General features: G+C 35.2%; 3 protein-coding genes and 1 pseudogene across 3 annotated transcripts; 1 reads left to right on the forward strand and 3 right to left on the reverse strand.

Moving 5' to 3' along the window:
- Positions 1–427: 427 nt before the first annotated feature.
- Positions 428–4,729, forward strand: LOC143569396 (MACPF domain-containing protein At1g14780-like). The gene is made up of 7 exons (XM_077055323.1): positions 428–836; positions 1,937–2,175; positions 2,270–2,471; positions 2,562–2,639; positions 2,747–2,930; positions 3,083–3,249; positions 3,937–4,729. The coding sequence occupies exons 1-7, from the start codon at positions 579–581 to the stop codon at positions 4,651–4,653; spliced, it is 1,845 nt and encodes a 614-aa protein (XP_076911438.1). The 5' UTR covers positions 428–578; the 3' UTR covers positions 4,654–4,729.
- Positions 4,730–5,019: 290 nt separating this feature from the next.
- Positions 5,020–5,511, reverse strand: LOC143569414 (phosphoglucan, water dikinase, chloroplastic pseudogene; annotated as a pseudogene).
- LOC143569402 (phosphoglucan, water dikinase, chloroplastic-like) lies at positions 5,500–12,313 on the reverse strand. The gene is made up of 19 exons (XM_077055328.1): positions 12,077–12,313; positions 10,786–11,392; positions 10,613–10,699; positions 10,397–10,528; positions 9,739–9,864; positions 9,473–9,651; positions 9,297–9,381; positions 9,057–9,224; positions 8,831–8,883; positions 8,327–8,535; positions 8,109–8,227; positions 7,458–7,528; positions 7,217–7,334; positions 7,038–7,124; positions 6,710–6,796; positions 6,530–6,606; positions 6,280–6,412; positions 6,079–6,190; positions 5,500–5,964 (listed from the first exon to the last, which is right to left on the reverse strand). The coding sequence occupies exons 1-19, from the start codon at positions 12,280–12,282 to the stop codon at positions 5,645–5,647; spliced, it is 2,976 nt and encodes a 991-aa protein (XP_076911443.1). The 5' UTR covers positions 12,283–12,313; the 3' UTR covers positions 5,500–5,644.
- A 5,534-nt stretch (positions 12,314–17,847) lies between these two features.
- Positions 17,848–19,508, reverse strand: LOC143569415 (F-box/kelch-repeat protein At1g57790-like). Its single transcript, XM_077055337.1, has 2 exons — positions 19,075–19,508; positions 17,848–18,967 (listed from the first exon to the last, which is right to left on the reverse strand). The coding sequence occupies exons 1-2, from the start codon at positions 19,506–19,508 to the stop codon at positions 17,848–17,850; spliced, it is 1,554 nt and encodes a 517-aa protein (XP_076911452.1).
- Positions 19,509–25,270: the final 5,762 nt, after the last annotated feature.

Genomic DNA, 25,270 nt, shown 5'->3' on the forward strand with positions numbered 1-25,270 from the left:
TCAATGGTGTAAGGTGCCTACTTTCATCTTGTTTAGTTTTCGCGACTTGTTGGAAATTCATAAATTCCCCAAGCTTCCGTATAAGAAAGCAAAAGTATTCCAAACAGTTTGTTTGGTTGCGACTTGGTGTCTGTGGAAGAAGAGAAATGACCTTGTTCATAGTGGGTCTCCGGTCTCAATCTCGAGTCTCTGCAATTAATCACCAGTGGAACAAAATAAAAATTTTGTTGGTTGTTCAAAAAAAAAAGATACCCGACAGGTTTTGAGACAGAATTAGTATTTCTTAAATAATTATTAAGTTGTAATAATTTTGACTTATTAAAAGTACCCGTAATAATAATAATAATAATCAAACAATCCAAACACCCTCTTGGTGAAAATAAATCATCAATCATTCAAAGTACAACAAACCAACCCTCAACTCCTTCATCTTCTCCTTCAATCTTTACCTCTGCAATTAATCACCAGTCAACACTCAACACCCACTTAATTACACCCCTATTAAATTCACACCCACCCATCATAATATTAATTCAATACCCACAAACCAAACCAAACCAAACCCAATTCTTTTTTAGATGGATTACTCAGAAAAACCGATAGAACAACGAGCGTTTGAGTCTTTAGGATATGGGTTTGATTTCGCAAGCGATTTCAGGCTAAAGTTTGCGAAATGTTGCCCGGGTGGTGGGCGGCTGGTGGAGCTTGATGAGTCAAGAAAGAGGGATATTGTGTTGCCTGGAAGTGGTGCAGTCATCGATGGGGTGTCTGTGGATATTCATTGTGATAAAGGAGAACATGTTAGGTTTAAATCTGATGTTTTGGAGTTTAATCAGGTATGTTTTGTGATTTTTTTGTAACAAGTTTTCATCTTTGGGTAGACATGAGCCCTAAAACATATAACAAGTTGAATTTTGGTATGATAAGAAATCTAATGTAAGTTTTTGGTAATATCAATCTAGAATTTTGGAAAAAGTATTCAACTTTGGGTAGATATTAGCCCTAAATTATTAAAAAATAAATTAATCTAAATTTTTGGTGAATTTTTTTATGTTTAATGTGTGTTTTAGATGATTATTATTATTATTTTTTGAATATTTTGCAAGAAATGGCTCAGTTTTGACAAAATTGTGAATGTGTACGCAAAAATAAGGGGAAAAAAAATACTGTCTAAAATTTGAACTTTGGTTAGATATGAGCCCTAAACATATAACGCAAACTCTCAGAGTTTGAGTTGATTGAAATTTAATCCAAATTTTTTGTATAATCTTTTTTGGAGTTTTATGTATGTGTTAGATGCATTTTTTTTTGTTTGAGGATGATTTCTTGAACATAGGTTACATGGTGAAACTGTGAAAGCATATGATTTGTGTTTCTGGTGTATTGGGCTTTGCTTTCGTTTGAACATGAATCATGATTTGGATGCAAAATATGTAACAGCACTATACTTTGCAAGAAAGAACTCAGTTTCGACAAAATTGGGAATGCATATGCATAAAAAGAAAGAAAATAAAACATCTTTCTTGAGACGTATCGTCTAAAGATTTGCTCATTAACATGTGGTTTATATGCAACAAAACACCAAGTATAATGGGAATGCATATGTGCATTAAAAGAAAGAAAAAAAACACATCTTTCTTTACACATGCTGTCTAAATTTTGTTCATTAACATGTAGTTATTCGCAATGAAAAGTAAGTATAATGGGATTGCATATATGCATATAAAGAGAAAATAAACACATATTGTCTAAAATTTGCTCATTATCGGTTGATCATGTAGTTTATTTGCAAAAAAAAAAAAATGAAGTATAATGGTTTAAAAAGTGAAGTCTAAAGATAAACCTTGAATTGATTTGGTATTGACCCTTAACATGCCATTTTTCATGCTAACCAAGAATTTCTTTTCCTCATTTTTTCGATAATATTATTTTGCAGATGTCGGAGTTACTTAATCAAAACGCATCAGTACAAGGAAAAGTGCCTTCAGGGTACTTCAATGCGTTCTTTGATTTAAGTGGCGCATGGTTAAACGATGCTGCAGAAGTTAAACATCTTGCTTTTGATGCTTATTATATCTCTCTATACTCTTTACACCTTACAGCATCTCCATTAGTACTCTGCAATAAAGTTAAAAAGGCGGTTCCTACTCATTGGAATCCAGCATTATTAGCCAGGTAAAAAAATCTACAAGCTATTATATTATTTCTAATTGTAGATGCTATAAAGTGGATGCTTATTGGTTATTATATATATATGCATGCTTGGCAGGTTTATTCAGACATACGGGACCCACATTATAGTAGGGATGAGTGTCGGCGGTCAAGATATTATTTGTGTAAAACAGAAACCGTCATCCACAATTTCACCAACCGAGCTTAGAGGATATTTAGAGGATCTTGGAGACTGTTTGTTTTCAGATGGAGCAAGTCCTTCTTTACCCGAAAGGAAATCAAAAGATGGAAAACGAAAAGTATATTTTTTAAATCGTTACACATATTAAAAATTCCATCTTTTTTACTTTTCCAACATATTCTTGAATATTTGTTAATTTATTTTACAGGTTCCAGAGGTTTTTAGCCGTATGTTGCAGCCACACACCATGCAGTTCACCAACATCACAGAAACTTCAAGCAAAGATGTAAGTTGAAAATGGCTGGCGGGTCAGTCAAGCCCATTTGACCAAACCCAAATCTGACCCGTTTGACCTATAACAATATATCTGACTTATGAGTTAACCTGGAACAGGGTTTGACGATTATCGGGTCTAAGAGGGGCGGGGATGTCTTTTCAGACAGTCACTCCAAATGGCTGCAAACAGTTGGTGCGAGTCCCGAAGCAATACGTTTCAAATTTGTACCGATTACTTCTCTCCTTAATGGGGTTCCCGGAAGTGGATATCTTAGCCATGCGATTAATTTATATTTACGTTGTAAGTTATACAAATTCTAATTAAACCAATTTGATTTTTGTTTACTTGAAGTACATTAGGTCATATATTATAAATATTATATTTCTTTGTTGGTCCTTTGATTTAAGGAAGTTTTACTGGCTATTTACGACGGTATTAATTGTGAAATCCAGACAAGCCCCCATTCGAAGATTTACAATATTTTTTGGAATTCCAAGTTCCGCGACAGTGGGCCCCTCTATTTTGCGAGTTGCCTCTTCGACATCAACAAAGAAAGACTTCATATCCTTGGCTTCAGTTTGGTTTCATGGGCCCAAAATTGTACCTTAGTACAACTCAAGTAAGTTGCATCTAAGCCATTAGTGGTAGAAACATTGGCCCGTTTACTTATATTTATGAGGGTCAAATAAAAGTATTGCCAAAAAAAAGGAGCCGGTCAAACGGGTCAAACATGTTTAAAGTTATCCAATGTCTAGTTTAAATACAGACGACCCCGCAAACTGTTTTTATCCAAGGATAATATCCTATATCCCCCTCAAAACTTGGTATAATATCATATTTTACCGCACAAAATGTTATAATACTGAATACCAAGTATACCCATTTTCAAATTTATGGCATTTATACCCTTACCTTGTAACTTGCATTAGGATGTCAGACTTAAGGATAAAGAGAAGGGTATAACGGTCATATTAGTCATTGTATTCGATAAAACGAGTAAATATGAACTTTGTAGTATTTAAACGGGTATATTTGATATTATTTTTTTGCTAGGATATACAATATTATGCAAGTTTTCAAGCATACATACTATATATGAAATTGTCCAACGGATTTACATTATTGTTGTAATAATACTGTCTTTGAACTATACCTTTCACGCTAAATGTTGATGACAAATTATGCAGTCCAACAACGTGACCTGATTCAACAAATACATAGAAATGACTCATTACCAGCCTGGCCCACTGAATTTCCTACATCTAATATAGTTTAATAAAAATCTTATATAATTAATATTTTTCAGGTTTTAACCAGCAAAAAGCCGATCATCGGTCTACGCCTATTTTTAGAAGGAAAGAAAAACAACCGATTAGCAATCCACGTGCAACATCTCTCAAGCCTTCCCAATCCTATGACACACACACCATTAGCAAAAAGACCATGCATGTGGCGTGGCTCAGACGAATACGAGCCAGCCGCTCAGTTTCTGGAACCGATCAGATGGAAAAGTTACGCAAACATATGTTCATCCGCAGTCAAACACGACCCAAACTGGTTAGTGTCACAAGAAAACGGTGGAGTCTTCATTGTCACCGGGGCCCAGCTCGTAACCAAAGGAAAATGGCCCAAAAACGTGTTACACCTTCGGTTACTCTACACCCACCTCCCTCAATGCACCATAAGGAAAACCGAGTGGGCCAATGCACCAACGGCAAGCCGGAAGTCAAGCATCTTCACGAACCTGAGCTCGACTTTTACTTTCACCCAACGGTCAGTAGCCGATGCACCGAAGCAGCTTCCCGCAACGCTTAACTCAGGGGTGTATCCTGAGGGACCACCGGTCCCGATCCGGTCCACTAAAATGAGGAAGTATGTGGATATTGAAGAGGTGGTTCGTGGGTCGCATGATATGCCGGGCCATTGGTTGGTAACTGCAGCGAAGCTGGTGATGGATGGTGGTAAGATTGGTCTTCATGTGAAGTTTGCATTGTTGGATTTTCCTCAGGAAGTAGTGTTGTGATATGATTGTATATATAGAGTGGGTGTGAGGTTTTATTTATTTTTTTATAGGGATATATGTACATAAAGAAATTGAAATTTTAAGTATATGAGGCTGTGTGGAGTTTCTTATATAATACTTGATAGTATATTTTGTGTGTGAAACGGGTAACTGCGGTGTTGTAGAGCTCGCTAGGCGGGTGGTGGGATAGGAACTGATACAAGTCTTCAAGCACATATATGTCTAATCAACTTTACAGAATACTTATATGTATTATAGGTGACATAAAAGCAATGAATGAAACACTATACACTTTTACTTATTATGCTTGTTATATTACATGACTAGCAATCACAGATTCACAGTTAGATAAGATCATAATTATTATTAGTACAATGTTATAAGCCATAACTCTTCACAACGGTTGCGGTCGTGTCTGAACAATAAACACGGTCGTGTCTGAACAATAAACACGCCTTTACCGACCACGCATCCTTCGACGTCCTGAGCACACCCGAACTTCCGCTCAAGGAACAAACCGATTGCACCAAGCTTCTGCCCCAGCTGCTGTCGGAAAACTGGGTTGACAGTCAACGGCTTCTTGCTATAGTCAACGGTCAAGTGCACCACCTCCCCATCCGCCACACCGCCACACCGCCATCTCCTCACTGAAATTAGCAACGCTAGTGTCCGAACCGCCCCATCAAACTTCCCGGAACAAAGCCGCCACGGGGTGCCTCGGGTTTCTGCCGCTAGCGTCTCCCCGAGCCCCGGTGCAATCTCTGCCTCCACCAAGTTAGCGTTGTTGTCTGTTGGGCTTACCGTGTGCAGCACAAACGAAAGGTCGGGTGAAAGCATCCCCTGGACCAAAACCACCATTGAAGCTGCCTTTTGTGGCACGCCCGCCACCCTCCGGCTCAAAACCGCTCTTCGCGTGTATAACGACGCCCACACCCGACAAACTGCGTTTCCAAAACTCGCAATATTCGAAAGGGTAACATTGGGTATCGAGTCATACAGACCGGGACATTCCCGCCAGATCCTCTACATTAGCACTTGACCGAACGATTAAACGAGCATCCCGTTCGAACACCTTCCCTAAACTTTCAACAATTTGACTCGGGAGTTGCAGGGACGTAATTAAATTTTGCAGCTCGGTACATAATTTGTCAAGCTCACCACTGTCCATTTTGGCTGTTTCGAGTTGTTCAAGCAATGATACAAAAACTTCCGTTGACTTGTTTGACTCTATTGCAAGTTCCATGGTCCCGAAACGAATCACCGCCCCATTTGGAACATTAAACGAAGCTGGAACTCCCTGATCACTATAAACTGTAACCAAAACAAAAAAAAATATATCATGCTTTTTAATCAATGGATATAAATCTATAATACCATTCTTGATATTTTATATAAAGATCAAGAAAGATGCTTTTTTTTATTAACCTTTGGCAGAAACTGCAGCAAGAGATGCTAAGGTACCACAAGCAGCTGCCTTTGCACCCGAGGTTTGTACATCTGCAGCAGCAAGTGCTATAATGTCGCCAGTAGAAACACCCTTTAATGAAACAAAACAAATTGTGCTAGTTAGATATATAGAAGTGCAATTCATCATCAGCATCAGGGTCAAGAAAGTCTTTTTACTACCTGGCTTGAGTAGTCAGGCTTAGGAACAGAACCAGTCGGTGTCCCGTTAGATGAAGTGTTCACGGAAAGTTTATCGATTCGGTCCTCGTTGGAGGAAGGAGTTACTTTCACACCCGATGGTGATGCATCTAACCTGCATCATAATAGATGGTCAATGATGGTTTGACCCGATAACACATCCATCGTTCAAACTTTATATTACAAGTAACGAATCACAAAGAAAAGGGTTTGTATGTTTACAAAAACTAACCTCACATATTTCCCTTCTAGATTTTTAATAGTAGCAATTTGATCATCATCTTCACATGTCACAAATGCAACTTTCTCCTGAGTAATTACAAGAAATGTAATTATGATAAAATGGAGAAAATAAAATATATAATGATTGGGAGACCTAATCCATTACTGGAAAAGTATATACAAGACTTACTTGTCGGGCTCGAACACCAAGATGAGATAAATGAGGCAACTCCTGAAGCAGAATAACTCCCACTATGTTGTTCCCTGCAGCTGTTACCTGCAAATTGCATAAAATGCCTATGAGATTGTAAATTATTAACCATACAAGATAGTGTTTGACGTGCTTCTGTTATTTGAAGTAGTTATAAATTTATAATATGATAATTAAATGTTTGAAAAGTTCTGGATTCTGATAATTGGTTGTATAATCATAAGCAGATGTATTTATTCATACATTATTTAAACTCACAACAAGATAACTAATTCGAAAACGCAAAATCCACACACACAGCCTCTACCTCCTCGTCACCATCGGCTTTGTTGACCACAAGAATAACAGGTCCCTCAACAGATGATGGTAGTGCGCCCGGTATTATTTTTTCAACCTGATAAAATAACATATGAAGAAATGCAAAGGTGGTTCAGTTCACTAAAGAGTTGCATATTTTAACATACAAGTTTAATAATATAAGGTCACCTGTATCAAAATTCCATGAGCCAACCCAGGAACAAGAACATCAAAACCTTGAGACCCGAGTGTGGTCCTAACCGCCTTTAGGAGCACAGTGCAGAGTTTGGAAACCTGAAAAATTATACTGGAGACAAAAGAAATTCATTTTAATACGTACCGAAAATTACCCAATATGGCCCGATACCAAACCCGCATGACCCGCCCGTTTTCCTCCAATGTTATCTAGTATATATAGCTTCTGTCTTACCCAGCACGTATCTCTGCTTCGGTGAATGTTCTCACACTATTTTCAGGTATTCCAAGAGCCTTGCCCAACGTCTACAAGAAACATAAGGCTAGTTTAGTTAATCTGAAAATATTTTAGAACTCCCCTTTTCCATTTTTACCATCACGAAATAGATGGATATTGACACACTATCATGATTGAGAAAACTTTCATATTATGGATAGAATATGATAGGGGTATTCAAGGAAAGATAATTAGCTAATTGCTTCTAAATTGGCTAACCAGCTAACATTATGGAGTAGTTAAAAAGTGGATGAAGAATTGCAAAATTTAGAATATTTAAAGGGTATAGATCACATAACAATTTTTGGGCAAGTTTTTTAATTTACACATGTAGACCAAATTCTATGTAAAAGCTACCTATATGACAATACACCTAAGCCGAACAACACACTACTACTTATATTAGACATTCCACATTGAAATTCTTCCAGTTGTGACAATATAAGGTGATCTATTTCTATGGATGAAGTGTAATCCTAACACTAAAGACTTTGGTTAATTGATCACATAAAAACAAGAATAACAGTTAGGAAAGTTACCATCTCTACAAAAAAGGAAAGTTGCAATTTTTATGAATATCAAACAAAATAAAGTGTATTTTCATGGTACCTCAACTTTTGGAGGGAAAATTTGCAGAAGTGCTTCGGAGTATCCATCAATGAGCCTCTTAGATCTATCTAACGTCGCTTTAATCCTTAATGCCCATATAGTCTTCCCATCTTCACTACCTTAAGAATAGATACAAATCACACAATGGTTGTTGCTTGTTAGTTGAACCAAGGTACACTATATCATTTAAAAGAAAGATAGTAAAAAGGAAAAGTTACCTTCTTTCTCCGAAAGACCTTTTTCTTTCCAAGCAAGAAGTTCGTTTTCAATTGCTTTACATTCTTCTAGTTTCCACCCGGATAAGCCTAGTTGACGAATGCCAACAACAAGGGTGCTAATTGGGTCATTCCATGAGTTAACATTTTTTTGATTAACCGTCTCTGCAAGATATTGGGGGCCACCCGCAGCATCAAGTGCATTGAGATATCTACAAATGTCAATCATAGTCAAACGTAATATACCAAATGACATTAGTAATGGTTTTGAGGCTAGACATGTAAGTTAGTGTTCTGATCATTTTCTTCATTTAAACATTTTCACTTTGCAAGATTCATCAATATAATGTAAGAAACTGAGATTTCCTTGTTGACTTAGGTTGACCTTGCCCAAAGAACACCTTTTAAGTCACACATATTGAGCTTTGCATAGTGTGCAGACAACCCCCCCCCCCCCAAAAAAAAAAAAAAGAAAAAAGAAAACTCACACACACACATACTACTCACCTGCTCAGTAGAACAAATGCATAGTCCTCAAGTCCAATCTCAGCAAGACGCCACTGAAAATACAAAAAAACAAGATTTACAAAGAATGAGGTTTTCTTCTCAATGTATAGCTTTATCCTAAAGGTCCTGCTTTGAATCCCAAATCAGTGAAATAATAAACTTGAAGAAATAAAATAATAAAAAAACAACTTTAAGATGTTGCCAAACAATTAGAAAAGCATGTGACCTTTTGGCGCATTGCTATTGCAGTATCAGGGGCGTCGTTACGGATACCACTTTCAAGACCTTTTGTGATTACTTCTCTAAGACCATTTAATGATTGTATGGTATTGATTAATATTTCTATCCCATTGCCTTTCAAAATATCAGGTGTTCCTTGGAAATTATCCAAAGCCTACAAAAATCAAATTAAAACATTCATTAAACATCGGTGCTTTTTGTCACATATGTAGAAAAGATCTGTTACCTTCTTGCAATCCAAGAATGATGAAAGTCTAGCATTACTTTTTTCATCAAAAGATTCTTTGATTGAATCAAGTTGTTCAGTAAGGCTGTAAAAAGTATGATGAAGTGATTGTGGGACCCATTGACTAGATGTAAAGAAACGGAAAACGGGATCCAAAACGAGGTGAAATAGCAAACCTTCCAGCATTGAAGAAATCCTTGAGTTCATGATGGAATATTTTAAACTGCTCAACAAACGCTTCACTGTATTCTCCCGGTTTCTTGGTGATTCTTTCAAGCATTGCAGCAGTTGCAATTAGATCTTCAGGGCCAGCACACCTGTGAAGCTTGTTCTGTATTGTATGCTTGATTTCTTGCTGGAATATAAGCAATATCCAAATAGTTAGCATGGTGTTAAATGACCAAAATACCCATAAAAACTAAGTGTTCAGTTATGTTATCACCTTGAGGTCATGTGGGATATCATTTCTGTGAGCAATGTCTCTTATTCGAGTTAAAGGAACTGATGCAGTGAATTCTGCTTTAAATGACGGTAAGCATGGATGAATTTTTCGAATTACAAGTAATTCCTGCACATTGTTAAATAAAAGCATATTAAATAAGGTTTTATTTATTAACATCATATATTTATGTTCTCCGTTTACCGGAAGCAGCCTCTCTATCCCCATGGGGTAGAGGTAAGGCTGTCTACATCTTACCCCCCTCAGACCCTACCATAGCTTTGCTATTGGTGGGATATACTGAGTACGATGATGATGATGATGATGATGATATTTATGTTCTCCGTTTACCGTTTGTTGGCCCATTTCTATTAAAAAAATGACTAGGCTTGTGAACGAACACGAATGGAGCATGTTCGTGTTTGTTCGTTTAACTTCACCCGAACACGAACAATTAAATGGACAGGGTTTTCTTGTTCGTATTCGTTTCTTAAGAAAATGAACTTGTTCATTCGTTTAACTAAACAAACAAAAGTTTTTGTTCATGTTCGTTCGTTTATTAAATACAATGAACATAAACAAACCTCCCGCTGAACGGTTCACTGAACGTTTCGGTTCATTTACAGGCCTATTAATGATACAAGCAAATGGAACTAATCACCTGTGGGGAAGTATCTTTCCTACTAGATATTCTTTCCAATTCTCGAAATATAAGCCTAGAAATTTCTGCATGCCTATTTGGCCTGTGATGACCACCATCCTCAAAACAAGGAATTTGACCCGTATTTATCCACTGCAGTAAAAAATAAAATAAAAAATAAAGAAAAATTAACAAAACGAAATAGGTGAAATAAATGATGCACAATGAACACAAGACCTTGAGATAAATGGCTGCATATATCAGAGCATCCAAACGTTCGGTCCCATCCTTACTTTCAACCACTAGCTCACGAATAACTTCAAGCTTCACACGTGACATTAATGCAAACACAAACATTAAACACTGATTATTGTGACTTTATAACATCTCAACATGAGCCAAAAGGGTACCTTTCGCCACCAATTTCTGCCACTTTTATCACCTTCAACTAACTTTAATGCGACCCCTTCCAGCCCAGAGGTATCCCAATGTCTCTCTCGTTCTCTATTTGCATGCTCATTTGATCTCATGAATGATGCTTCTTTCCCTTGCCATTTATCAACAAACGGACTCGTTGCACCCTCTAAAACCATAGACCCGTTATCATCTTTTTGCTCGACTACACTTTCCACTTCCACCTCATATTCATTACTATCCAAAGGCAACAGATTCACGGGTTCATTAGTCATATTCCAATGCAAAACAATCTCAAAATTCCCAGATTGCGGGAGCTTCAATACTCGATTCTCGCCACCTTCCCAAACCATGCTTTTGTCTAGTTGTTCAACAACAAATTTGAACTCGATAGTTTCACCGCCTTTACATTCCACGTTACAAACCCAACCGGTTTCCGTCCAGTTTAGCTGTTTCTTGTGTTTCCATGAACCGAGTTCTTTTGTTGAACCCAACACTCCAACGTGCTCACCAAATTTGACTTGATGGTCTAACCGCAGACTCAGCTGCACCATCCCACGAGCTGTCTTTGACTTCATCTTTGCTTCCCCTGTCTCTTCTTCTCTGGAAAAGAACATACATTTTTAAATTAGTTTTGCATACCTTTTTCTGTCATCACAAACATGTTCTCATTATATTAATACATTGCATTCAAAGGACTCCAAGTGTACATATAAATGCTCAGATTAACATATTGAAAAACAGATAAAGATTAATACTTTTTACGTAACTTCGATCATTCAACACCCGTCAATGGTAAAAACAAACTTCCCAGTGAGAAAAAGTTTCAAACTTGCAAAATCCAAAAGAAAAATGCCAATTTCATGGGTGAGAGAAAAGTATGAACTATCTAATTTTATAACATACAAAAAAATGGCATACTCTCTTTCCCATGTTTATTGTCATCATGGTTACTTAATGGTATTAATTTCGAGTTCAACACGATAAACACATTCTTGTTAAATTAGTTACATCACATTCACAGGTCTCCAAATGTACAAAAAAATGTTCAAATTAACACGCTTGAAAACCGATAAAGTTTAAAACTTTTAAGTAGTTTGATCATTTTAACACCTTAAATGGTATGAATTAATAAAAATTCTAAAAACATACAAAAATGGCACACTCTCTCTTTCAAATAAACACCATATTTCTCTGAGGCATTTCATCAAACACCTTATATGCAGTAACAAAAAACCTCAGATTCACCAAAATTAACACCAAATTTCCAATAAAAGAACACAAAACCTGGTCTGGGTGGACACAGCACAAACAATGGGAACCGATTGCAGTCGTAACCCCAAATTATGACCACGACGATGGGTAAATACAGGGTTTGAAAGCCCTAAAGTTCGTTGCCGATGATTGAGATAAAAGAATCTGAATGGCTTTGGTAAGTGGGTTTGTGGAATCTTGGTGGCAGAGTAAGAATTGAGCACACGCAGAGAATCCATTGCAAAGATATCATAAGATGTCAAGAAACTGTTAATATAATAAAGTTTGAAGCTTTAGTAGAGATTGAAGACGTGGAATGAAATCAAAAGCCCATGAAGAAAGGATCTGAAGATTTTTTTGTGTTAATTGAAGGAAACTTGACCCTACATTGGTGGATTATATATATTTGTATTTGTATGTATACATGGGGAGTGTATGAACACTTTATTTCATCACCTCGTGATGCATTTCCCCAAAAACCATATCCACTTATTATCAATGCATAAACGTCCAATCATAAGTTATTGTTATACTAAGATAAAACAAATAAATAACAATTTAGAATTTGAATGGAAAATATCTTTTTTCAACGTTTATTTGTATCACTGACGGTTTACTAACTCGGTCATGGAGTATTAGGTTCCAAAGTGAAGCTCATGAATCGGTCTATCTAGAGATTAACGTGACAGAAACCCACTATACGTAAGAAAACCGACCCAACTAAAACTACTTATTTAAATGAAATCTTTGAAGAATGAAAAATATCTTAATATACATATTGCTTTATTTTGATTAATTTAGTGAATGTACAACCATCCATCCTCATGTCAGATTGGTTATTTAAATTAACGGAAACAGTGAAACAAGTTAAAATCTAGGGTAAATAACCATATATATATATATATATATATATATATAAAGGCATATTTTTTTGTTGTTCATAAAAGTCTCTCAACAATTTTTTACATATTAAAGTCCTTTTACATGTTAAATTTAAAAAAAAATGGGGTGTAACTTATAAATACATTTTTTTTTGTTTATGCTGCATATATATAATAATACTAAGGGCACGTTCGTTTAACAGAATTCATGGGAATTCAAAGTAATTGGAATTAAAATCCCATGACATGATATGTTCGTTTCGTTGGAATTGGAATCTTAATTTTCTTTTGGTGCGTTCGGTTGTCAATGAATTGGAATTTGAATTCAATTCCTTCAAATTCCTTTAAAAAAAGGGATTATAAATCCTTCCAAAATGTGAAAGATTTCAAGTGAATTTGTCGGAATCTTTTCTCGAGTTTTTTTCTTTTTATAACGAGAACAACGAATAAAATAGTTTGGTTTTTTTACTTTTTTTGTTTTCGATTTATATTTTGAGTTATGAATTTTTTATTATTATTTTTGAATATTCTTTTGAGGGGTTTTTGATCTTAATAGAAAAACCCTAAAAAATTAAAAAATATAGATAAAATAAAAAAAATCATAACACAAAATATAAATAAGAAACAAAAAATCTAAAAAAACCAAAATGTTTCTACCGTTATCCTCGCTAAGAAAAAAAAACTTGATTCCAATTCATTTGTCAAACGAACACACCAAGAATGGAATTGGATTTCAATTCCTTCAAATTCCAATTCATATTGGAATGTTCAGATTACATATCCAATTTCTTCAAATTCCAAATCCTATATCAATTCCAATTCCAATTCCATTCCATTATGTGAAATGAATGTGCCCTAAGGGCGCGTTCGTTTCACAGAATTCGTGGGAATTCAAAGGAATTGGAATTAAAATCCCATGACATGGTGTGTTCGTTTCGTTGGAATTGGAATCTTAATTTCTTTTTGATGCGTTCGGTTGTCAAGGAATTGGAATTGGAATTCTATTCCTTTAAATTCCTTTAAATGATGGGATTCTAAATCATTCCAAGATGTGGAGGATTTCAAGTGAATTCGTTAGAATCTTTTCTCGAGGTTTTTTATTTATTTTTATGTTTTTTATTTTTTTAACGAGAACAACGAATAAAATATTTTGGTTTTTTTACTTTTTTTGTTTTCGATTTATATTTTGAGTTATAATTTTATTATTATTATTTTTGAATATTTTTTTGAGGGGTTTTTGATCTTGATAGAAAACGCTTAAAAAAATCATTAAAAAAATCATAACACAAAATATAAATAAAAAATAAAAAATCTAAAAAAACTAAAATGTTTCCGTCGTTATTCTCGTTAAAAAAAAAACTCGATTCCAATTCCTTTGTTAAACGAACACATCAAGAATGGAATTTGATTTCAATTCCTTCAAATTCCAATTTCTATTGGAATGTTCGGATTCCAAATCCTATTCCTTCCAATTCCAAATCCTATGCAAATTCCAATTCCAATTCCTTTCCATTCCGTGAAACGAACGCGCCCTAAGGGTATTCATGTTCCGGTTTTTAGTTTAATCCGTTAGTAACGGTTTTTAATATTCAAAGATGAAAACCGAACTGTTGAAAAATAAAAGCGAACCAAATTGAACCGTTACTAACAGTTTGACTCCGTTTTAATTTAACGGTCTATCTTCTGCCAATTGCTAAAATATCTGGTACTGAGAGCTAGGTCTTAATGTTTATTGCCCAAACCGGCTACTTGCATTTGACTATTGTTTAAATATTTTTCAGTGGTGTTGATATTTATTTTAGTTTGAACAAAAACTCAACATTGATAAGTGGGTTTGATTGTGTTGGGTAGATGAATCATGAATGTGATTGAAATTGGTTCATAAACATACATACTCTTATAGCATGCATAGCACGATATAATTATTTCGTATAATAAAATCCTATAATATAGTTTAGATAAAATAGACTAGGAAAATGATACACATATTGAATGTAAATTAAAAACAAAATCAGTATCATATGACTACTTGTCTTTTTCTTTTCTTTTCTTAATATCTTCCTAACAAGCTATTATTTTAAGTTTATCTTTTCTTAAGTCTGTAACTTCAGGTTCAAATAATGTCAATGCTGACAATGCACACAAACCTTTCTACAGCATGCATACCAATGAGTGTTGTTAGAAGATCGACAAACCAGAACCAAATCGTTAGTAACGGTTCGGTTCGCTTTTATTTTTCAAGGGTTCGGTTTCCTTTTTCGAATATTAAAAATCTACTAACGGATTAAACTAAAAACCGTCGACCAGAACGTGAATACTTAGCATATATGCCACATAAACAAAAAAAACGTTTTTATAAGTTATGTCACTTTTTTGTTCAAATTCAACATGCGAAGGGACTTTAACATGCAAAAAATTGTTGAAGGACTTTTATGAGAAAAACAGAAAGTATGTTTGTTTTTTATAGTATTTATCGTAAAATCTATGAATAATGGAAAGCACATATGCAAATTTTCAGAAGAAAAAGAGAGAGCTTTTGGTTAATACATAGTCGGTGATTTCCATCCATATTAACTTGATATAATGATATATTTGATACCATTTCTTGAATGATATTAAAGATTTAAAGTATAATATGTACATTTTAGTGTAATTAACACACCATTTTTAGTATATTACTTATCAAACAAGTGCTTGTATTAATATGCACATGAACAAAAAAATTGTAATAACTTATAAGACAGTAGATACCGTGACTCAACATGATCCGACCAGTTTCAATGCATATAATTAAGAATCCAAAACTTGTGACGTAAAGTTCAAAAACTTACTTGAAATTCTAGGATAAGAGGAAATAAAAGTTTTTCTTTATTATTTGAGTTAAGCTCATCTATCAACTTCTGATCACAAGGATGCTTTCAGTCACTGCACTTTTGCAATTTTAGTTCAACTATGCAGGGGAATCCAAGCAAGAAGGATATGCAAAACCAAAACATAACCAACAACCTAAGACGAATGAGGAAGCATAATGAATCAACATATTGGGTGTCACCCATGCCATTTTGTGTCAAAAATGCCCCCCCCCCACACCGCTACGGGTGGGGAATTTTCGTTGTAACCCCCCCCCCCCCCATTGCGTTTTTTGGTGATGATGTTTTGTGGTTTATTTTAATAAAAATTGACCGTTGAATCAATTAAAAAAATAACTAATAATTACAATGGCTTCATAGTACTATGCGTAAAACTGGAAAAAGCCTCACCGCCTATGTGACAGGAAAATAGGTGTGCTTAACCCCACCATTAAAGATGCCTTACTAGTCAAAACGAGTTGGCTTTGGATTGTCCTAAAAGTGTAAAATGATAAGAGTCGAGCGTTGGGGTTTTATGCATTTATGTTTTCGCGTGAACTTCAACCAGCCAAAATCTACAACCATATAATATGCTACCCGCCGATTTTTGCATGAATGTAAACAACTACGGGAAGTAAACAACAACGAAAAAAATTGAGCTAAGCATTTTAAAATATTAAACATAAACTGCGTAACTGCGTTTAGCCATATTGATAGTTTGTTTATCAAGTGCTTGGAAGGCAATTATCCTAACCGTTGGACTACAAACGAAATTGTGACACTCTCTACCATTTAGCCATATTGATAGTTTGTTTATCAAGTGTGTTGGGCCTCATTCACTTCTGAGAAGATGTATGTTGTTTTATAAATGATATTATACACAAGTCTGTAAACATATACACACAAACATAAACGAACGAACAGAAAATACATCCATATTCATTCGTTCATCTAACTAAATGAATAAAAAAAGTGTATTTTCTTTCATTTTATTAAAAAAATGAATTTCCTGCTGAACCATTCATAAATATTTGTTTTCTGATAATTTTGTTAACAACTTTATATACCAAAATACAGTAATGAACCTAATGTACGGATAATTTTGTTTATAGGATGCCCACCGATAAAAAAGTTACATATAACAAAGAATTTGTAATAATAGTTCTGTCTCATCTGTATAACTAGTGGGTCATATGCGCATATTGTAACTGGTGTTAAATAAAGTTTATTTAAATGTTGTTTGTTTGTATCGGTTCAACTCTGTTAAAAAATACCTTATTTTGAATATAACTTAGTTTACAATATAGTTTCATAAATTGTAGAAAATAAACTTTAAAAATGAATATCGGTACCAATAGCGATTATGTTCGGCCGATATTGATCTGCTTCCTTACTACAGCGGAATGGTGTTTGTACTGCACTAGTACTTGGTATACTTTATGGTACAAAAGCACTTTTGTTTCAAATATTACTCCGTTTGAATTTACTTATGCGGGTTGAACATGGTTTGAAATAAAGTGACATGTTTTAATCGGTTAGTGGTGTGACTAGTTGTGGATATATATAGTTGTATGACATGTTTTGATTGGTTACTGGTGTGACTAGTTATGAATATATGTATTTGTACAATATTATATGGGTAGCGTATGATCACAATCACTTTATTTCTTGACCTCGTGATGCATTTACCCAAACACCATATCCACTTAATGAATGCGCTAGTGGATGGCCTGTGCTTCATGACGCGTTCAGAAGAATTGAATCTAACTCGACCTTTAACCCGGTTTACCTTAGACACTTATAGTAGATGAAAGTTTACCCAAAAATATAGTTGTAGCATAAGTAAAAATGTATCAAAACTGTTTCGTTGTTTTTTCCTATGTACTCATGCTACGAAATTGCACAATATAGCGGCCAATATTAATAGCAGGAAGTCCTAACATTAAAACTGTAATCATCGTAATCTATTAATTAATATTTGCTAACTCATTTGAAACTTTATAAACTCCTTGGCGTATATTGCAATATAGTCAAGTTCTCTTACGAGAGGTCTAATGCGCCACGTACTCTTATCTTAGAACCCACCATTTTCAATCCATGTAAGAGGGTCACAATGATGCATAGTCCCGTGTAAATTGGCACCGAAACTTTCTTGGATAATTTTGCTATTAAATGTGTGATACCTGCATGTCTCGAGAGAATAGAACACATGCGACTTGCGTAATAATCTTGGAAAGTAGATCGTGTTCCTCGTTTGTGGTAATTTGGCTTCAAGGCAGATGCATGATGATCCAGAAATATAAATCATGTGTGCTCCTAAACTATCTATTTTCTCCCATTCTTTTGTAGAATCGTTTAGTTTGAACACCTCGATGGATGTTCCAACATCGCTCACAATAACAAGTAAAAGATGTTGATCACATTTTGATAGATATAACTTTGACCGATGTTTGCAACAACTTCTAAGGGCTTTGTCTTTGACAACCTCCCAATAGAAATCTTCTTTGCCAATGTTTCTAAAAATAGCAATTTTTCTATTGTTACACAATGCATAAATATCCCGGCCACTGAATATAGGAAGGTGAAAAGAATATGGAGCATGAGTGCCGAAATCCAAACGATACCCTTGCCATGATGGCAGTTTCCGAGACACAAAGTGGATGTAGACATGAAAGGGCTCATATGTTGCGAATCCAACAACCATACAATCGGGGGAAGTTGGTGGTGCTGAAAAACAAATGCTTTCAAAAGAACAAGCCACCTTTGGAAGCGTACAGATTTTACCTATAAACGGGTTAAAGAACACCAATTCCCATCCATACAATTTAGACATCAACAGCCAACCATACCTGGAACATAATATCTGGTAATCACCCTTGAGTTTTAGAGGTGTTTTTTTAATATACTCGTTACCGCAGATTGGATCTATGAAAGTGAGAGTGCCTCTATGAATGTTTAACACCAAAAGCCATGGTGAATACATCTGCGGTCTCCATAATGGTGTTGCTAAATAACAACGTTTGCATGTAGCACGGAAACTCTGGATCTCGGCGTGAGAAAAACGCTCAGAAACCATTTGCAAAATATCAAATGGAACATTGAGCAGGTGTGACTCACTTCTTGTGTTATCAAATTCAGCCTCATCACGGCTAACTGATCTTATGACTATCTTATGACAGTTAGCTTCTAACAACCTACGCAAAACATGATGATAAGTAAACACATTCTAGCTACAATTTGTTTAAGAAATGTACCTAAAATAAAAGCCATACCTGCATTCAAGCATAGCCCATAATAACACCTGGCTTTCTCTTGGCAAATACGGCATTGGAGATAGAGACATTGTTCTAATGAGATTATTTTGTTCTTCAGACCAAGAACATGAACACAACCCCCGATCTGTGAGCCAACTGCGGACTTGTAGAATACCGAGTATGAAGATAAATCCAGGAAAAACGTAGCATCTTTGAGGTCTTCTAGTTCCTGCCACATCATACCAGTCATATCTAGCTTAAACAAACGCACCTCGACAATCGTCATTTCATCTTTAAAACTTGTTTCAATGTAGAACAATTCTGTACTGCATCCTATCAAAAAAGAATAGATGGTGCGAAACTTAAAAGGGGAAGTATGAGGAACTTTCGCAACCGGCTTTAGACTTATCACAACTTCTTTACTAGCTTTAACCACAATGTCAACCTCTATAACAAACCTATAATAAGGCCCCAAGGTCATGGCATATACTTTGCCATTGCAGCAAGTTGGACATTTTAGGATACGATCATCTACACCGCTTATGCTCCAGATCTGTTCAGCATGACCTCTCAGTCCATTCTATTTTATGGTCTAGCCGACAAAAAACAATGTTAGGAGTTGATTCTGATAAAAAACAGAAAAACCGATCCTGGATCACCAGGAGGAGATGACTAACAGCAAGCATGATAAGTACGAAATTGAGGTGGGAGATCAATCAACTTAGAGGTACTCGGGTTCCAAAGAGACCACTGGACAGTGTCCGGGTCCAGATGGTTGGAGAGAATAACCCAGCCATGGAAACATGCTCGAATTCGTCTTCCCCGAGGCTCATTGATTCCACACTTATAATAATAATAAGATTCCAGCATGTCACACATAAACAACTGGTAACAACTTGCAGACTGATCATTACAAGAAATCTGCTTTAGCTCCATCTACCATAACAGTAATTCAAACTATTTTAACTAAAAAAAAAAACCTAATAGTTTTTTTTTTTTTTTCAAATAAAATATGGGTGGTTAGACTTATTTCCCTGGGTAAAAAATCGTAAGCAAATCGAAGACTAAGATCCTTCGGTGGAGTTATGGGGTTTTAGTTGAGTTCGATCGGGCTTTGTACTTCGTAGGTAAAAGTACAATATGGGAAACATATCTCACGGGGATCTAGGATTAATATTATAAATTTCTTGATATCTTTCATAATTAGTGATTGATAAAACTTTAGTAATTTATTTGACATTTTATCTACCCAAAATATCTTAGACTTGCTTTCCTACTTTGTACATTTAACTAGGTCAGTGTCATATAGGTAGGCCTGTAAATGAACCGAACGTTCATTGAACTATCGTGAACCGTTCGGCGGGAAATTCGTTTATGTTCGTTTGTTTAATAAACGAACGAACATAAACAAAAAATCTGTGTTCGTTTAATTAAACGAACGGAAACATGTTCCGTTCGTTCATTTATGTTCATGAACGTTTGTTTATGTCTGTTTATTTATGCTTGTTTATGTATTAATAGAACATAATTAAATATTATCTAGATAGGTCATCTGTATTTGCTAATTTGTGTTCATTTAAGTGTTTTCGTATAAGTAATAATAAGTTCGTTTATATTTGTGTTCTTTTTCATTTGTTTATACATGTTCGTTTATCTTTGCTCAGTTATGTTCGTTTAGATTTTAAACAAACGAACGCAAATGTCCATATTTAAATAAACGAGCATGAACATAAATATTTGTTCGATTAAGTGTCTGTGTTCTTTTAAAGATAAATGATACGAACACGAACACGCTCTTGTTTGTGTTCATTCTATTCGTTTACTGGTTTTCATTATTCACATTGATAACTACATCGATCTCAATCTCTAGGCTCTGCCAATTTTATTTGTGTTCGTTTGTGTTCGTGAACATATTAATTTCCTTAATGAACGAACACGAACATAAAATCTCGTTCGGTAAGTGTTCGTGAACACATTATTTGCTTAATGAACGAACATGAACAAGGCCTTGTTCGTGTTCATTTGGTTCGTTTACAGCCCTACGTATAGGTGAAAAATATGAAAAATATGAAAAACGTCAAATATACATATATGAATTAATTATAATGTATTACATAATAAATATTAATAAATGAGTAATTGTATATTTTATAAAATACATAGATTAGTAAGAGTAATTTTTATTTGTATTTTAAAGAAAATAAATATGAAAGGTTGTAAATATATACATATTAAGGAAAAAGAAGGTTAGCGTGAAATCATATTAGTTAAGTTAGTAATCCACAAATATTTTAAAAGCAAGTTAATGAGTTTGATTCCATCAACGACATATTTTTTATTCTAACAATATTAATTAAATCAAAATAGATAATGCAGTGGAATTTGTTAAATTGTAAACTTGTACACTTGACATCACCATTGAATGTCATGTAGACAATGGATCTTCTTTCAGGGACGAACCTAGTTCATTATTAGGGGTAGCCTCCTCTACTCCTCAACTTTTCGTCAAAAGTGAAAAAAAATTATTTTTTTGGATCGTTTTTGTATTTCGTTATCCCTGAAAAATATAACGCTACCCCTATTTGTTTAAAATCCAACCAATTTAAAAGTTCAACCAATTAAACCCCGCCAAACTTTAAAGCCCAACCCAATTAAAACCCAATAACCCTTTTCAAAGTTACACTCATTGTCTGGTAACTGGAAACTAGCCGGACATCAAACAACTCATACTTTTGAGTTGGAAACCAGACACCATCACTCGACATCACTTTGAGTTTGAAGTTTTTAATACAGTTTTGGATATGCAAATTCAAGAACTTAGAAATAGGTTCAGTGAGGTCTCAACTAGTTTGTTAGAAAATATGTCTGGTTTAAATCTTTGCGATTTCGTTTTTTAAGTTTGACATATATAAGATAGTGACATTTTATGAGATGTATATGAATGATTTTAGTAATAAAGAAAGATTGTGTATTTCGGGTGATCTTACGACTTTTTATCACAATTTAAAGGAAGATGATAAATTTTTCAAATTTGGGGGAATGTGTGGCCTTGCTCATGTAATAGTGGAAACCGAAAGGCACACTACTTTTTTTTTGGTTTATCGAATATTGAAACTAACATTGGTTTTACCAGTTGCAACCACAACCGTTGAAAGATGTTTTTTTTTAGAAAAATTGGTTTTTATTGGTTCCAACTATTTCATTTTTGTCGGCGCTGGTCCCAACTTTCATTTTGGCTAGCAACGGTCCCAACTTTAACATTCGTTTCTTCTACCAGTCCGCGACTAACGGAGTACTAACTCCGTTATGTTTTGCTGACGTGTCCGTCTGAGTTATCAAAAGGCTATGACATGGCAGCCTACGTGGCTATAACTCTGTTTATGTTCTTTATACTAAACCATAATCTCTCCAAACGTTCATTCACACTTTTGTATCCCTAATTCTCTCTCAAGCCCTAATCACACTCTGTAAGCCCTAATTCTGTAAAGGTAGTTGAACAAAGCAGTTATGGCGCCGCCGACATGGAGGTAACTGGTGGGAGACAGAGCGAATCGAACAAGGACTTGTTGGTCGTACACAATTTGTCGTCTGAAATTGATGCAGGTATTGAGAACGTCAATTTCGAACAATGGAGATACTAACAAAAAAAGTGTTGCGAGTTTTGTGGGTTTGTACTAACGGACGGAGTAGCCTTGACGATGGGAGAGTTAATCGAGTGCCCTAGCCGGCGTTGATGCCAATTCCGGCGAGACTCGCCATTTTCATCATCTACAACTACAAGAAGATAACAATTGACGGTGAATTGTGATTTGTGAGTTGTGACTAGACCGGTTTGTAGTGTAATGGAATCGATTATTCGATTAGGACTTGAGAGAGAATCGGGAATACCGATTAGGACTTGACGGCCCATTTGACGGCGAAGGCGGACTCGTCGGAGAAGTCAACGGCGATGCCGATGCGGCGTCGGGCGGTGGTGGTGGGGGTGGCAGGAGTGGCGTAGGGACGGTGGTGTGGGGAGGTGGCTGTCACGTAACATTTTTTTGACAACTCAGATAGACACATCAGCTAAAATATAACGGAGTTAGTACTCCGTTAGTCGCGGACTGATGGAAGAAACCAATGTTAAAGTTGGGACCGTTGCCAGCCAAAATGAAAGTTGGGACCAGCGCCGACAAAAATGAAATAGTTGGGACCAATAAAAGCCAATTTTCCTTTTTTTTAATTAAAGCTTTTCAAGATTGATTTGCGCAATCGAATTGGTGATGAGTATTTGAACAATGCTTTAATTTGTGCGGTTGAAATGGAAACGCTTGATAAAGTAAAAGAAGAGTATGTAATGGCTCGATCTCAAGTTTTAGAAAACCGAAGAGGAGAAATCTGCAGCCATGTGTTTAAATTTATTTATTATCGTGTTTCTATTTTTATTCCGTTTACATTGTATGAAATACGGTAAAAGCAAAAAAAAAAAAATTAAACGTTATCCTTGATATTGATGTCTAGATCCGTCACTGTCTTCTTTTAATAGTATAGTTAGATATTTGTTATATGGTCAGACTTCAAAAGGCACGTCTGAAATATTTCCACGCTGTATGTAGAAAAAAAACATACAATATTAAATTAGTTTTGCATTAAATTAGTTACATTACATTCGTAGGACTCCAAATGACAAATTAATGTTCAAATTAACATGTTAGAAACAAACAAACATTAATACTTTTTTAGTCTTTTTTGTTAACTAATTTTGATCATTCAACACCCTAAATGGTAAAAACAAACTTCCCGAAAAGAAAACGTTTAAAACTTGTAAAATCCAAAAGCCCAAAAGATGTCAATCTCATGGGTGAGAGAAAGTATGAATTATATAGTTCTATAACATTAACTACAATAAATCGCGTACTCTTTCTTTCCCATGTTTACTGTCGTCATGATCGGGGTCGGCCCTGAGAATTTGCGTGCCCTGGCCGAATCAAAAAAAATATGTATTCTAAGCCTTAACGTACTAAATAATGTAAACGATTTTTGTTAAACGAAGATTAAAGCTATGGCAATAAACATAACAATTAGCAAAATAATGTATTGAGTTTATGACATACCGAATAAGCCAATAGCTAACCGAGGATTTGTGAAGCTCACATAACATTCTTGATTGCAATTTGGTGGATCAACCCATCGTTTTTTATGCTCTCTAATATTCTATTCTCGATAGCTATGATCACCAACCCGCTAAGTCTTTCTTGGGGCATTGTAGATCGTAAATAAGAATTCAATAACTAGAATTTTGAAAACTCCTTTGACAGATGCTACCGTGACTGTTGGTGTTCGAAGTCGATGTTTCTGTTATCTCGCTTATTCATTTCATTTTCTCTATTTATTTACCTTTTATTGATTAATAAAAGGTAACGGATCTCTTTCAATTTTCAATGACCTATAAGTCTTTAGGTAATTTTAAAAAATTGGGTCTAAAAAGTGTGTGAGTATTATAAAAATATCGGGTATTCTATATATATAACACCGGGGATTTTAAAAAAATTTTGTGCCCCTGAAAAAAATATGCCTCGGCCGGGCGCCCACATTGCCCGGCCTTGGAGCCGGCCCTGGTCATGATTACTTGATGGCACTGATTTCGGGTTCTACACGATAAGCATGTTGTTGTTAAATTAGTTACATTACGTTCACAGGACCCAAATGCACATAGATATGTTCATATTAACATGCTTGAAAACAGATAAAGGTTAAAACTTTTAGTAATTTTGATCATTTCTATTTCTGTTTGACGTAATTTCAGTCTCCAAGTCACAAGTCGGTGTACTTGAGGGACTAATAATGGCAAGTCGGTCATAGTTGATTATGTTTCCTAATTACAACATATTTCCTAATTATTTTGTAACTAAAATTGGTGTTGTCTTGGCTAAACAGAGCTATGTTAGTCTATATAAACAGAGTTACGATTAGACATTAGACATACACATGATGCAACTGAGTTAGTGCTCATTAAGAGTCAAACCGAGTTAGAGTTTGAGAGAATTGCAATCAATATTTTGATTTATATTTTTTGATTAATATTAACGAGTGTTAGTTGTTTACTTCGTGCTTGATTATCGACCAGGACTTGAATTGGTATCAACGGGTGGTCATCACCTTGGTCTTGACCTCCCAGAACTCATCTTTATCCATGACTATATTATTTCGGCAACTTGAGTACCACCGTGACCCTGTTCCCCGACCATCATTTGGCCATATGAA

This window comes from Bidens hawaiensis, unplaced genomic scaffold (assembly GCF_021521415.1).
Source record: "Bidens hawaiensis isolate Kalapana, Puna unplaced genomic scaffold, B.hawaiensis_p1.1 tig00024469_1, whole genome shotgun sequence".
Lineage (NCBI taxonomy): Eukaryota > Viridiplantae > Streptophyta > Magnoliopsida > Asterales > Asteraceae > Bidens > Bidens hawaiensis.

Coding starts and splice junctions, on each gene's coding strand:
- LOC143569402 (XM_077055328.1), bottom strand. CDS start 12,282: ATGGATTCTCTGCGTGTGCTCAATTCTTACTCTGCCACCAAGATTCCA. Junction 8,536..8,830: donor GCATTTGTTCTACTGAGCAG/GTGAGTAGTATG, acceptor TGACATTTGTAG/ATATCTCAATGCACTTGATG. Junction 7,125..7,216: donor CTCATGGAATTTTGATACAG/GTGACCTTATAT, acceptor TTATTTTATCAG/GTTGAAAAAATAATACCGGG.
- LOC143569396 (XM_077055323.1), top strand. CDS start 579: ATGGATTACTCAGAAAAACCGATAGAACAACGAGCGTTTGAGTCTTTA. Junction 2,176..2,269: donor AATCCAGCATTATTAGCCAG/GTAAAAAAATCT, acceptor CATGCTTGGCAG/GTTTATTCAGACATACGGGA. Junction 2,640..2,746: donor CAGAAACTTCAAGCAAAGAT/GTAAGTTGAAAA, acceptor AACCTGGAACAG/GGTTTGACGATTATCGGGTC.
- LOC143569415 (XM_077055337.1), bottom strand. CDS start 19,508: ATGACCTTGGGGCCTTATTATAGGTTTGTTATAGAGGTTGACATTGTG. Junction 18,968..19,074: donor ATTTGCCAAGAGAAAGCCAG/GTGTTATTATGG, acceptor TGTTTTGCGTAG/GTTGTTAGAAGCTAACTGTC.